Source organism: Balaenoptera physalus (genome assembly GCF_965194825.1).
Source record: "Balaenoptera physalus genome assembly, chromosome: 16".
NCBI classification, from domain to species: Eukaryota; Metazoa; Chordata; class Mammalia; order Artiodactyla; family Balaenopteridae; genus Balaenoptera; species Balaenoptera physalus.
The window spans coordinates 22,427,088-22,441,306 of NC_138898.1; the positions used below are offsets into that span (position 1 = coordinate 22,427,088).

The 14,219-nt window shown below is 49.2% G+C and overlaps 1 protein-coding gene across 2 annotated transcripts; it reads left to right on the forward strand.

The window, feature by feature from the left end:
* Positions 1-318: 318 nt before the first annotated feature.
* On the forward strand, positions 319-12,030 carry GHRH (growth hormone releasing hormone). Of its 2 annotated transcripts, XM_082430379.1 has the most exons (5): positions 319-3,441; positions 7,317-7,417; positions 7,715-7,819; positions 9,786-9,905; positions 11,892-12,030. In XM_082430379.1, exons 2-5 carry the CDS (start codon positions 7,338-7,340, stop codon positions 11,905-11,907), a joined length of 321 nt encoding a protein of 106 aa, XP_082286505.1. In that variant the 5' UTR covers positions 319-3,441; positions 7,317-7,337; the 3' UTR covers positions 11,908-12,030. The 2 variants fall into 2 exon arrangements, with proteins under 2 accessions (XP_082286505.1, XP_082286504.1); XM_082430378.1 differs by having other exon boundaries at positions 9,786-12,030.
* The last annotated feature ends 2,189 nt before the right edge of the window (positions 12,031-14,219 follow it).

The following is a 14,219-nucleotide window of genomic DNA, read 5'->3' on the forward strand; positions in this document are numbered from 1 at the left end:
ATATAAAATCTATGAATCACAAGGCAAGGCCAGTAGGGAATGCTTCTTGGAGAGGTGGATCAAAAGGGTGGTCACGTAGATCTTCACCAAGGAGAGCTTGCCTGAAGGATCAGCTGGGAACAGCCTTCCTGCGCCTCATGCCTGGCACCTGCACTGTGTCTACCAACCCAGAAAACCAACCTGACTAACAGCCATAATAACTGACTTGGGGCAGGCCCAAAGATTCCAAGCAAGGCGACTGTTTAAAATGCTCATGCGAGTAACATTTCTGAGCAACCCAGAGTCACTTAACTGATTTGCTAAGTATAATCGACTTCACCTCTTAAAAAGAACTCTTCTAATGACCTTCCCAAATTCAGACTTTTCCAGAAAGAGATGAACCTCTAACGGTGATTGGATCACCCTCCAATCACAGGCTCTTCTGCTTGGGTAGAACGTGAAGTAGGAGAAAGGACCCCCCTGGCCCTGTTTCACAGAAGAGGAAACTGAGGCTCAGGGAAGTCACATCACTTTGCCTGAGGCCACCTAGCAAGGCCAACCACTAGCCCCTCACTCTGACATAGCACTCATGAGCACTCCTGTGCCATCTGCTGCCGCTGACTCCATAAAAACAGTCCCAGAAGACACGGAGTTGGGGGAGGGGGTGTCAAGGGAATCTGGGAGTCTGGGGTCCAGGCCTTCCATCCCTGCACGGTGGCCTCGGGCTGGGAACGCTGCCATCATCCAGGGAGGGCAATGAAAGCAGCTTTTACAAAGCGGGGTCTGAGGCCCTCGGAGAGGCCCCCTTTGTCGACTTCCTCTGTCCTCCCCACCCCCAAGCCCCTTGCCTTCAGCATCACCCTCTTTGAATGGCTGGCTCCAGCACACTGCAAATTTGCAACACAAATGCATGGCTTGTCTCTCGGAGGAGCCGCACTGCCCCAGCCTTTTGGAGCCTTTTAAAGCCAGCCTTTCTCTGGGGCGCTTTCTTTCCACAGCTCAAGCCCCCAACCCTTACACACAGGCCCGATCTCGCTAATTAACGCTGGATGAAAACCCGTCCTGGGAAGAGAGCCGGATGGTGAGCGAGCTGTTCCCACCCCTCTCGGAGGATGAGGACGGAACTGGTGGAGGGGGCTGGACTCTCAGTCTCAAGGCTCTTCCTGGCTTCCTCCCTCCATCCTCTTCCTTGATGGGTTTAAGAATTTACAGCAAGTTAAGCTCATCACCTGGGATGGCTCCCAGCTCTCCCTGCCCGGCTTTCAGAGCTCAGCTCTGATCATAAGAACTACAGTAACAGCTGACACTGGCCAAGTGTACCAGACACTTTACAAGCATATTTCTGATCCTCACAACAACCTGGGGAGGCAGGTATTATGGTGCCCATTGTACAGATGTGGTAACTGAGGCTCAGAGCAATTAAACACTTAGTGTGTCCCTCTCTAGGTCTACCTGCCTGAGGTGATGGTGGCACAACTGGATAAACTTATGAAAACTCATTGAACCGTAGACTTCAGACAGATGACTTTTATGGTGTGTGAATTGTACTTCAATAAAACCATTAAAGTTCTTTAAAAAAAAAAACAAAACAGTAGGAAAATAAGAATTGGTGGACCATGGAACATTAGCTTGTTGTGGAGCACTGAATTTGCAAGTCAGAAATCTTTGAGTCCTGGCTCTACCACTGCCCAGCTGTGTGACTGTGGGAAAGTGGGCAGCCTCTTTGTGCCTGTTTCCTCATTTATAACAACAACAACGATAGCAGTGGTAAGAGCTGATTTATGAGACTTACTCTATTCCAGGCCTGTACCTTATCCACTGTCACATTTAATCCTCACCCAACAGCCTCATGAGCCTCACTCCCACTTTACAGATTAGGAAACTGAGATCAAGCATGAAGTCTTTAGCTCAATCCCTGGCACAGAGCTTCAGCTGGGGTTGAATTCTGAGTCCCATGGTTTCTTCAGCCAATTCTGTGTGTCCTATATCTGTCCCCTGGCCTTGTGTCCATTCTGGGCGCCCAGCTGTCTGTGGTCCCCACCTTGTGTTTGCTGAGATAACCCCACACCTCCTGACTGTATGAGAGCCCATCACCCTGGGGGCTCCCAACTCCTCCATCTGCCACCTGCTGCTGTGACCTGTCAGCCTACGCTTAGTCCCTGGGGATCTGGCCTGACCTGACCACTTTGTGTCCAGGCCTTCAGGGCGACATGCCACTCAGTCCCTGCTTCCCTGGGGAACAACATATGTTTGCCAAAAACATGGCTCAGTGTAAGCTAAGAAACAGGATCACAAATGTCACTGCTAGGAGGTTCCTTCAGACATTACTGGTTCTAAATGTAAACTGTAGAGTTGTCCCAGGGGCAGGCAAAGACAGCCTCCAGTCTCCATTCTTCAACCAGAGCAGCCCCGTTTAAAAAAATCTGTTTTATATACTGCGCTTTCATAGAAGATTTCCGAAGAAAATCCACGTTTCAAACTCTTTTAAAAGTTTGAAAGCTACTGTTCTCTGCTGTTTCACTGGGGGTGCGAGTGGGAATTGATGGTGTAGAAGCTGAGGATCGGAGGGTAGAAGTAGCTTGCTGAGGGTCACCGAGGTCGTGATGGACAGACACAGGAGGGACAGCAGGTGTCCGGACTCTTACCTTAGGACTATTTCCACTCCTCGACAACAGCCGTATGGGAAACCAGAGCTTCTGCCTCGCACACTTCCATGCCATTCTTGAAGATTCTTTAGCTATAGGCTAGAGAAATCTGGAAACACCACTCTCCCAAGATTTCCATCTCTTTCCTCTCACTTCACACACCTCTTGAGGCAACTGTCGACGTTTGGCTGCTCCGACATGCGACTATGGATGCCCCCCGGGGCTAGCTGCCTACACCAGTCTGTGACCACAGCGGGTTAAGTCAAATAGAGGAAAATCTTGATAATTGGATAAGGGAAATCGCAAACAACTCTCCTCACTAAGGGGAGAAGAACACAAAACACTTAGTCTGTAAAGTTGACTGCCCTGAAGCGCAATAAATTTGCACACGGACAAAACAAGATTATATGAACTTTTAAAAAGGCTCATTTATCTCAGAGAGTAAATGCACCCTTGGTGTTTCACTGTAAGGAGTACTCCAATTATTAGAGGAGCAGTATTAGACTCTCTATTCCTCTTGGAATAATATGATAACTTTCTGCTCTGTCTGTTCTCTCAAAGATAAAGGGAAAGTTCATTATGAGCCTTAATTTGCAAGGGGCAAAACCTCTTTCCCCTATTAGGGTTTGTCAGTGTGATGCTAAAAATGATCCTTTGGTGGACTTGTGAGTAATTGATTCTCTGACGCTGACAACGCTCGGGAAAATGAAGGTATAAATGATGGGAGCGCCACGCAGCCGCTGGAGCAAACGCCGAGCGCGGGCCCCGTGGAGCTGGAGCAGCGTCTCAGAGCAGAGGGAGACCCACCACCTCGGAGGTGAGACGGGGGCGGCCCTGGGGGCTGGGCTGGATGGGGGTGAGAAAGTTGAGACCAACTCAGAGACACCACGTCCAAGAGGCCACTGCCATCCTCTTTGCCCGTGGACTGGTGAGTACCTTTTAGGCCCCTCGTTAGGGGCTCTGGAATATGCTTTTCATGGTGGGTGCCATTTTGAGGTTATCTCGAATGCGTGGACCTCAGTCCCTGGAGAGGTGGCAGCAGACACGTGCCAGGTGTCTGTCTGGGGCAGATGAGGTCTCAGTGCTCCTTCGAGGGTGTGCAGGTGGGCTTCTGGGGCAAGATATCACCTGGCTAGATTCTCCTGTCAAGCACGGGATTCTGCCATGGACCAGAAAGGAACCAAGTGGCTGTGCAAATCAATACCACGCACCGATCGCTCAAAACCGATTCAGCATAATTGCCTGGAAATAGATAACCTTTTGCTTTCTTGCTCAATTGCAGCCGCGCTCCTTACTCTAGGTTTTAGACACGATTATCTGCCCTTGGAGCACTCCATTACCCCCACGTTCGTCTCTCGACCCGGGCTTTAATGGTCCTGAAGTATTTGTATCTTTTACCATAAACCATCTCAAACCCTTTCTGGAAGGAGGTGGGGTGTCACTCTTTTGAATAACCGTTCAAGATGCTTCCTCGTGAAAAACTTAGATCTCCTTTGACTTGGAACACTATCGGTGAAACAGTTTATAAACTGAATCAGGATGTCAATGTTTTGGGGTTCTTAAATTACACAGCAGAATATTTAAGAAAGGTAAAAGATCTTTTTTCCAGGAGCTCAAAAATGGCCTTGCTAGTTTGGCACTTGAGACCTGACCTCTGCTGTTAGCTGAAGGTTCATCTGCAGAATTCCTGTAGCATTCCTGGCATGAAGTCTGGCAAAAAGTGCCAGCTGATGTAAATCAAATGCCCATTTATCCTGAATCCAGACGACCTCAAATATATTTAATCACAGAATTAGTTTGTAAGCACTGCGGAGAGCTAACTGATACTCATAATGATAGATGCCTTCGGAGCCATCAAGGAGGTGTCAGTGGGGCTCTTGGACTCATGCTCGATTTAATTCGGTGAATTCTAGCTCCTTAGACTGGCCAGGTGGAAGATGTATGCCAACAGCTATTTTAGTCCTAGTGACACAACCTCTATTCTCATCATTCCAGAAACTGGATAAGTCTTGTTGTTTTCCCTCTTTGTCCAATGGGATTTTGCCACCCCATGGATTAGGTTCTCATACCCCAGAGGTTACAGTGGTGGCTTGACCCATCCCTGGGGCAAGCGGTTTATGGCAAATCTTGTGCCTCTTGGTTGACCAGATTATGAGGTTGCCCAGCCTCCTTCTGCATGACCACGGGTTACTGGATTTACTATGACTTGCCCCCCAAAGTCTGCCAATATCAGGTTATTTTCAACTCCCTAAAACCATCGGATGTGCACAGGGACACGCCAACCAAGCAGGTGTTCCTGTTCGTCCCCCTTGTTTCTTCCCCAGAGACCCAGTAACAAAGAGCAAAGGCTTTCAGTCTTCTCAGAACCGTTTCCCATGTGCAGGTGATGAATTCACCCCATGAATAGGGAGTCTTGTGATTAAGGGCTTGTTTCCGAGAGGCCGCCGTGCGGATCAGGAGGCCCGTTCTGAAGTGCCCACTCCAAAACTAATTTGATGGAGGACCATGGAAAAAGGCCCTTCTCCTCTCTGGGCTCATTTCCTTGGCTGTAAAATTGGAGGTCGTGATACCTGCTCCTGAGGGCGAGTGTGAGGGTGGGCTGTGTGGGCCGTGTGGGCCGTGTGGGCACAGGGGCTGGGAATCACTTGTGCCAGCCCTGGGAGAAGGGGCAGCGGGTGGGGAGGCTGAGGTGGAGCTTAGGCCGAAAACAGGGGTTAGGGCTTCGCTCTGGAGGGGGTGAGGTGTCAAGGGCTTCTGAGAGGTGAGTGAGGTGACTGGGGGCCTGGATGTGCTCAGGTCATTAAAAGATCAGCAGGAAAGAAGGCGAGAATGCCCAAGATGCAGCCGGGAGACAGAAAAAGCTGTGGTCATGTCAAGGAGATCCCTTTGCCTCCAAAATTCTCCTTACTTAGGAAACTCCAGCTGTGGAGGTTGGGAAAGCGGGGCCAGGTGTGATAGTGTGTGATGAGGACAGAAGACTGAAGATCCTTGGTCTGGGGGGCCAAGTTCTAAGTCAGATGCAAAACGCATTTAAAGGGCTTGTCGTGTGGATGAAGGCGCAGAAGGTCTGGGAGGCACGGCAGGTGGATGTCAAAGGGGCAGCCTGCGGGGCCGACATCACGGTCTCATCTTTTCTCTAGCCCCAATCCTTACCAGAATAGTAAACGCTTAACAAGTATTTGCAGGATAAGGGGACTTGGACTTGGTGCAACGAGAAAAACTTCCTAACAGGAGAAATAGGACAGACTGGCTTGGAGTTAGTGAGCTCCCTGTCACTCACCGGCAGCAAGTGTTTGAGCTGAAACTGGAGCATTGTCTTTGGGCGGGGAGGATGAAGGGGTGCACATCAAAGAGGGGCTGATGATTGAGGCCTGGATGGCTGCTCCCTCCAGCCCTGGAGGTGCAGGGGTCTCGGGCAGCATTGAGCAGCCCCCGGGGTGCTTCCTGGAGTCTCAGGGCATCCCTGGGTTAGTCGAGACCCCAGTGTCTGGGAGAAGAGGGGTGATGCCCTGAGACGGCAAGTGAGCCCAGGAAAGGAAGTGGATTCCCTCAGGGCTGGCCCTGCCTGCCGGAAATCCCTCCTCAGCAGGACCAGCTGGAAATGGAGCGATGCGGGGAGATGGTGGAACATGAGGGGTCCTGCCCTCAGGGGCTGGCTGAGCCTCTGGAGGGGTCTGTATCCCCATGGAGTGCACATCCTGCTGAGAGGGGGTGCCCCTGGGAGATGAGAAGACCCAACTCTGAGGTGGCTGAGTCACCCCGAGGCCGGCCGTTTCCACACCGTGGTCTGACAGCAGTGGCACCGCCCCAGCCGAGGCGGCTCTCTCCCTGTAGACTGTTCTTCCCCTAATTGCCGAGCACGGTGTCAGCAGGCCCCAATGAAGGATAATTACGCGATCTACGAGATGATTCTGCCTCACGGGCTCCCCAGGTTCCCTGGTCTCTTCCAGGGCAAAATCTAAGCATCTGGAGCAAGATGTATAGCCTTCCTCCCTTTCCTCCAACTCCTCACAAAATCAGGACAGCCTGCTCCCTGAGCATTAGGTCATCGGAGCAGAGGTGTGTGGAGAATTGCCCACATGCCAAGCGCTCACTTCAGGTGCCTCATCTCACCTCATGCTCACAAGGACCCTATGCAGTAGGTGTAGTTATTGACTCCATTTTATGGATAGAGAAACTGAGGTCCAGAAAGGAGAAGCCACTAGTCCTGGGATGCACAGCTAGTGATGGCAGAGCCCAGATGTGAACTCAGATTTGTCTGACTCAGAGCCTGAGCTGTTAGCCCTGTTCAATACCGTCAGTGCCACACTGGGCTGGTGGGTGACTTAGGTGACTAAGGGAAGGTGCTTGCTCCTCCCCTACTCCTTGCTGAGGCCTGAATCCCATGTATAAGGCCTTACAAGGAGGGGCAGTTTCACCATTATCATTCATTTTATGTTCAACCCTGTGAGGTCAGCAGAGTAGCCTTATCATGCCCATTTTACAGATGGAGAAAATGAGGTCAGAGCTTGTGACTGGCAGAGGCAGAACTTGAATCCAGGTGTGTCTGGGTTCTTTTTCCTACCCGACAGCTTCCATAAGACAAGGACCAAACTTGCATGGAGCCAAGCCCAGGGCTGGGCCCACCCAGCAAAAGGCATCCCAGTGGCTATGGCTTCACCTGACCTTTTCTTCCTGTCTGTCACTTCCCAGGTGCCAGCACAGGTGTGAAGGATGCTGCTCTGGGTGTTCTTCCTCGTGACCCTCACCCTCAGCAGCGGCTCCCACGGCTCCCCACCCTCCCAGCCCCTCAGGTAAGCAGTCCTAACAACAGGGCCTGCTGGATTCCTGCCACCCCAAAGCCAGCCCTGCCAGGGTTGCTACTTAGGGGATGCAGAATCAAGCCACCAGCTGGTCCCCAGCTATCTCCTCGGGCAGCCTCCACCTTTCATCTCTGGGAGGGAGGCAGACTCTGAGCCCCAGAGAGGTCACTCAGCCCAGGTTCCAGCTCTCTCTGGGGACAGGCCACAGAAGGACCTTATAGAGACCCCCTGAGCACAGCCCCCCTGGGCCTCCCACCCTGCCTTTTGACCTCTGACTCCTTCCACTAGGATGCCGAGGTACGCAGACGCCATCTTCACCAACAGCTACCGGAAGGTGCTGGGCCAGCTGTCTGCCCGCAAGCTTCTCCAGGACATCATGAGCAGGCAGCAGGGGTGAGCTGACGTTCTCGTGACTTCTTCCCGCACCCCAAGTGCATCGCGGTTTGGAGGGACCAAGTTTGGTCTCTCCCCTTGCACAGCATCTGTCATTTCTGGACTCGCCATAGCAGAAGGGCTCCAATGTCAAACCTCAGCTTACACTTAACTAATACATGATCACTGAGCACCCACTATGTGCTTGTCCCTGTGATGGGCTCCAACAGTGACAACACCAGTGGTAGTCACCACTTGACTGTGACTCTGCCAGAAACAAAGGCTTTGCCCTGGGACATTTACACACACCCAGCACAGTGCTGGGCACACAGTAAGCCCTTGGTAGTGTTAGCCATTATTCTTAGTTTCTTTTCTTCTTCTTCTTCTTCTTTTTTTTTTTTAGTATTTATTTATTTATTTGGCTGTGCCGGGTCTCAGTTGCAGCACACAAGATCTTTAGCTGTGGCAAGAAAACTCTTAGTTGCAGCATGTGGGAATCTTTTAGTTGCAGCATGTGGGATCTTTTAGTTGCAGCATGCGGGATCTAGTTCCTTGACCAGGGATCGAACTCAGGGCCCCCCTGCGTTAGGAGCGCGAAGTCTTAACCACTGGACCGCCAGGGAAGTCCCTATTCTTAGTTTCTTATGTGCTCTTTCCAACAACTCTACAAAGCAGTTCCTCTTACCCCCATCGTACAGAAGCTACATTAATAGCTTCTCAAGGACACACACCAAAGAGCGGCAGAGTTAGCATTCAAACAGCCTGACTCTACAGCCTGAACACTTTTTAGTTTTTTGTTTCTTTTTTTTTAATTTATTAATTTATTTATTTTTGGCTGCGTTGGGTCTTCATTGCTGCGCATGGGCTTCCTCTAGTTGTGGTGAGTGGGGGCTACTCTTCGTTGCAGTGCGTGGGCTTCTCATTGTGGTGGCTTCTCTTGTTGCGGAGCACCGGCTCTAGGCACGTGGGCTTCAGTAGTTGTGGCTCGTGGGCTCTAGAGCTCAGGCTCAGTAGTTGTGGCGCACGGGCTTAGTTGCTCCGCGGCATGTGGGATCTTCCCGGACCAGGGCTCGAACCCATGTCCCCTGCATTGGCAGGCGGATTCTTAACCACTGTGCCACCAGGGAAGCCCCACTTTTTAGTTTTTATTTTGAAAAAATTCCAAACTTACAGAGAAGTTGCAGCAATAGTACAAAGGGCTTTCACATACCCTTCCCTGTAGTCAACAGTTCCTAATATTTTTATTATATTTGTTTACTTTGTATCTATATCTAGATATAGCTCTAGACATACACACACAAACCCAGGTACGTATTATTGTTATTATTATTATTATTTTGCTGAGCCATTTGGGAGTGGATTGCAGTCATCATGACCCTTTATCCTTAAGTACTTCTGTGTGTCTCCTAGTATCTAATCAAAGGACACTCTCTTAAATAATCACAGTATAATTATCACTTAGAGTCCATACTCAAATTTCACCAGTTGTCCCCAAATGTCCTTTATAACAATTATTGATCTTCCTCATCCAGGACCCAATCCAGCATCACAGGTGGCATCATAGTTGTCATGTCTCTTTAGTTTCTTTTAATCTGGACCAGTTCTTCAGTCTTTTGTGACATTGACATTTTTGATTAGTAAGGCACATGATGTCAATTTGTCCCATTGGTAATGGTAACTTTGATCACTTGGTTAGCATGATGTCTGCCAGGTTTCTCCTCTGTAAAGTTAACATTTTCTCCTTTGTAATTAATAAGTCATCTGTAGGAAGATATGTGTTTCATAGTCTATTGTCTTCACTCCTATAGATACTGTCTTCTTAAATGTTGCTGAGTCTAATTCAGTTGGGTGCAAGAGTCTATGCCAGATATTGGAATAGGCAGAGGGACACACCCTGCTCTGCTAACTTTGCCCTGGCCTTTCGCAGGCCTCTCTGCGTCCTATTCAAGTAGCAACCTCAGTTGTTTCTCTTTTTCCAATCGAATAGAGAAAGAAACCAGGAGCAAGGAGCAAAGGTACGGCTTGGCCGTCAGGTGGACAGCATGTGGACAGACCAAAAGCAGGTGGCATTGGAGAACATCCTGGTGACCCTGCTGCAGGAGCACAGGTGGGAATACGTGTGTATGTGTGTGTGTATGTGTGCATGTGCATGTGTGCATGTGTGTGTGTTTAGGGACCTCAGAGGTTTCTTTCCCAGAGGGTGGGCAGGAAAAGGAAAGAAACTCCTCATCTCCAAAGGTGTGGGGCTCTACCAAGCAAACTGGGAATGGGGTCCCTCCTTCCACACATCAAGAACCGGAAGAAGGGGAGAAAATGTGCGACAGAGACTGGTCTTGTCCACTGCTGTATCTCCAGTGTGTAGCCAGAGGCCAGGCTCAGTGTCTGTGTCCAGAAATGTTACTCAACAGTTCTGGGATAGGATCCAGGAATCTAAATCATCTTAACAAGGGTCCCAGGGGACTCTGATGCTGATGTAGTAGGAGGCGTGCCCTGGATCCCTTACCAAGTTCATAAAACTGTAAAGCCAAAGGAAGACCAGCCCCTCCCAACACCCTCGGGTGGACAAGTGTGAGCTGCGCTCGTGGGAGGGAGAGATGGGAGTGACAGTCAGTTCCCCTCTCCCTGACCCTCACAAGCCCAGTAGGAGTCAGCGGAGATCAGCAATGAGTTTTCCCATTTTACAGAGGAGGAAAACTGAGGCAAAGAAGGGGCAGCATCTGGCCCCAAGTCAGGGACTAGGCAGGCCCAAGACCTGCCTTGCTTCCCTGGAGCGCTTCACATGAACTCTACTTCGCAGACAAAGTTTCCCCAAAATGACATGACTGTTTGGAGAAACTCTGCTATATTTTAGAGCCTGACTTTGAACTGTGAGCACAAACGTGCCCCAGCACGACTCTGCCAGGCACTTCTGGACCAAACTATTAAGCAAATTCAGTTCCCAGCAGAGCTCTCCGTGTGCCGCCTCACCTTCTTCCCAGCCTAATTAAACACCAAGAGCTCAGAGATCTCACCAAGTACAGTCCTGGGGAGATGCAAGCAGCAGCAGGTTGACAGAAAGAGTGCAGGAGGGGCAAGAACCAGCCTGGGAGGCAGGATGGACACCTGAGGCCCAGGTCTGGTTCTGCAGCCAACTCTCGGCACAGAGCAAGTCAGCTTCCCAGTGCCCCCCTCTGTGAAGGGAGTGGGTTTGCTCCAATCACCGCCAAGGTCCCAAAGGCTAGAATTCTTTTTAAAAATGCCCCTAAGAATAATGCCTCCCCTGTGCCTATCACGCTGGGATTAGGTCATCATTCACCTGCTTTATGGCTCCCACCAGGCCCCAGTGGGGCAGAGTGGCCCTAAGGAGGGCCAAGTCCTAAGAATGCAGGCTTTGTTCCTGCAGGTTAAAAGCCAGAGGCTTCACAGAGCTCCAAGTCATAGAGCAGCAGGAAGGGGCCTGGAGGCTGCTCCAGCCATTGTTCCCCCTCCAGCTCAACTGCTGCAAATACCAGGACATCACGGTGGGCCTGAGAAAACATAACAGCAGAATGAGTTCTTACACCTTAAGAGTGCAGAGTAGAATGATTTGGCAGATGGCATCCTTTTGCACTCACCACACTTTGTGTCTACATAACAGTCCTATAAGGTAACAAGTTCAGATTTATCCATCTTCCCATCCCTTAAAAATCATCCAAAGATGGCCAGGCTCTGGGCTGGGGGGACAGCGGTGGATGAGACAGCCGTGGTCTCTGCTCACGTGGAATTCATAACACACTGAGGCAGACAGAAATTAATCAGGTACTTGTACGGTGGATTATTTAATGTGTGATAAATGGTAAGAGATGTAAAGGGTGTGGTGAATGTGTGTGCTGGAAAGAATAACCTAATCTAACCCTGTCTGGGGATTAGAAGCGGCTTCTTCACGGGCAAGTGACTGCCCAGGATCTCACTGGGAGTAGGTTGGGAGAACTGGGGCTAAGACTGAGGTCCTTTTGGGATGCAGATAGTCAGTCTTAACACTGGAATCTCCATCACCCTAATTCCAGGTGTCCTGTCCCATCTTGCCTTTACTCCAGTGCCCCCAGACTGAGATTTATCTTTCTTTTTGCTACAGGAATTCCCAAGGATGAAGATTCTGCGTATATTTCCTGCTCCCTGCAGCTGAGACACAACTGCATCCGGTTAATCCTATTTAATTTCTGACCTACCTTTTCCTTTATAAATACAATAAAATTCCCCCGTACTGGTCTGCATTTCAATTTTTCTTTTATCTTCAACCTAATTTTTTCATGTTTTACATAGTTACATTTCTCAAAGTGGTATTACAAGATATTAAAAAAAAAAAAGCTAATATTTACCAAACACTCAGTGTCAGCCGGGCAGCTTCACATGTAGAATCTCATGTGCTCCTCACACAGCCTAATGGGAGGTATTGGCACCCTTCTCATTTCACAGACAAGGAACTGAGGCACAGAAGGGTGAACTGAATTGCCACGGTCACTGCTGGCAAGGAGAGAGCTGGGATTCAAACCCAGGGGGTCCAGCCCAGAACCGGGCTCTTAGCCATATTTGTCTACTCTGGGTGAAAGTCATCCTTCATCCACTGGTGACTTGTTCACCTATGAGCAATACCATTTATTCATTCAACAAATATTTCTAGAGCTCCCACTATGTGCCAAGTGCTGTTCTAGGCACTGGGAATACAGTTGTGAGCAAACAAAGTCCCTGACCTCATAGAGCTTATATTCTAGGACACAGGGAGGGGGAAGGGTAAGCTGGGACGAAGTGAGAGAGTAGCATTGACATATATACACTACCAAATGTAAAATAGACAGCTAGTGGGAAGCAGCCGCATAGTGCAGGGAGATCAGCTCGGTGCTTTGTGACCACTTAGAGGGGTGGGATAGGGAGGGTGGAAAAGAGACGCAAGAGGGAGGGGATATGGGGATATATGTATATGTATAGCTGATTCACTTTGTTATAAAGCAGAAACTAACACAACATTGTAAAGCAATTATACTCCAATAAAGATGTTAAAAAAAAAAAACGGGAAAGAATAATAAAAACAAGTAAATACAGTAAGTCCCCTGCATACGAAAGAGTTCCGTTCTGAGAGTGCATTCGTAAGCTCAATTTGTTCGTTTATGTCCAACAAAGTTAGCCTAGGTACCCAACTAACACAATCGGCTATAGAGTACTGTACTGTAATAGGTTTATAATACTTTTCACACAAATAATACATAAAGAACAAACACAAAAAAATAAAGAAAATATTTTTAATTTTACAGTACAGTACCTTGAAAAGTACAGTAGTACAGTACAACAGCTGGCGCTTCTTAGCTGTACCAGCTACATCACCGCTGCTTTTACTCTTGCTTCCGGACATCCTGCGTTTGAAATAAAGATACTGAACTACTGTACTCTATATCGTACTGCACAGCAAAGTACACAAAAGCACAACCACTTACAGAGGATGCACACACGTGACAATGTACGCCAGACACGTGAACTAGCTTACGTGACTGGACATGCAAATGCATGTTCGCATCTTTGAAAGCTCACAACTTGAAGGTTCATGTGTAGGGGACTTACTGTATAGAATATGTAAGATGGTGGCGATTGCAAAGGGAAAAAAATTAAGGGGATGGGAGTGCTGGAGGGGATTATTTTATCTCTAGTAAATATGTATGCGGTGTGGTGGTTAGGGAAGGCCTCTCTGATGAGGGACATTTGAGTAAAGTCCCTCAAGAGTTGGCCTTGAGAATATCTCGGTGAAGAACATTCCAAGCAGAGTGAAAACCCAACACGAAGGTCCTGAGGCAAGAGCGTGGAGGGAGGAGGAGCAGAAGGTCAGTGTGTCTAGCTAGAGCACAGCGAGGCTGCGGGTGAAGGAAAGGAGGCCAAGAGGGAGCGGAAAGCCAGCTCATCGGACCCTTGGAGGCCATGGTAAGGACTTAAAAATCTCACCCTTGGTGAGATGGGAGCCATCGCAGAGTTTAAGCAGAATGACGTGATCTGACTTGTATTTAATGTCACTCTGAGAAAGGGTCAGATTCTGGATACATTCTTAGGGTAGAACTCATTTGCTGATGGATACGGTGTGAGGATTGGAGAGAAGTCAAGAATGACTCCAAAGTTTTTGGCCTGAGCAACTGGAAGGATGGAGTTGCCATTTAGGAGCTTTGGCGGTGGGGGGAGTATTAGGAGTTTGGGTGTAGACATACTGAGTCTGAGATGCCCCTTAAAGGCTCCAGTGAGGATGTTGAGTAGGCACCTGGGCGTACAAGTCTGGAGCCAGGAGAGAGGTCTGGTCAGCCGGTTTGGTTTGGTAGCCGTCACCCTTTAGATGGTCATTAAAGTGAGGAGAGTGGGTTAGATCACTAAGAGGAACAGAAAGAGCAGATGTCCAAGGACTACCCAGGGGCACCCCACATTTAAAGCT

Excerpts from the sequence above, each read along its gene's own strand:
- GHRH (XM_082430378.1), top strand. The coding sequence starts at position 7,338 with ATGCTGCTCTGGGTGTTCTTCCTCGTGACCCTCACCCTCAGCAGCGGC. Across the intron at positions 7,418-7,714 it reads CCACCCTCCCAGCCCCTCAG|GATGCCGAGGTACGCAGACG; the intron begins GTAAGCAGTCCT and ends TCCTTCCACTAG. Across the intron at positions 7,820-9,785 it reads ATCATGAGCAGGCAGCAGGG|AGAAAGAAACCAGGAGCAAG; the intron begins GTGAGCTGACGT and ends CCAATCGAATAG.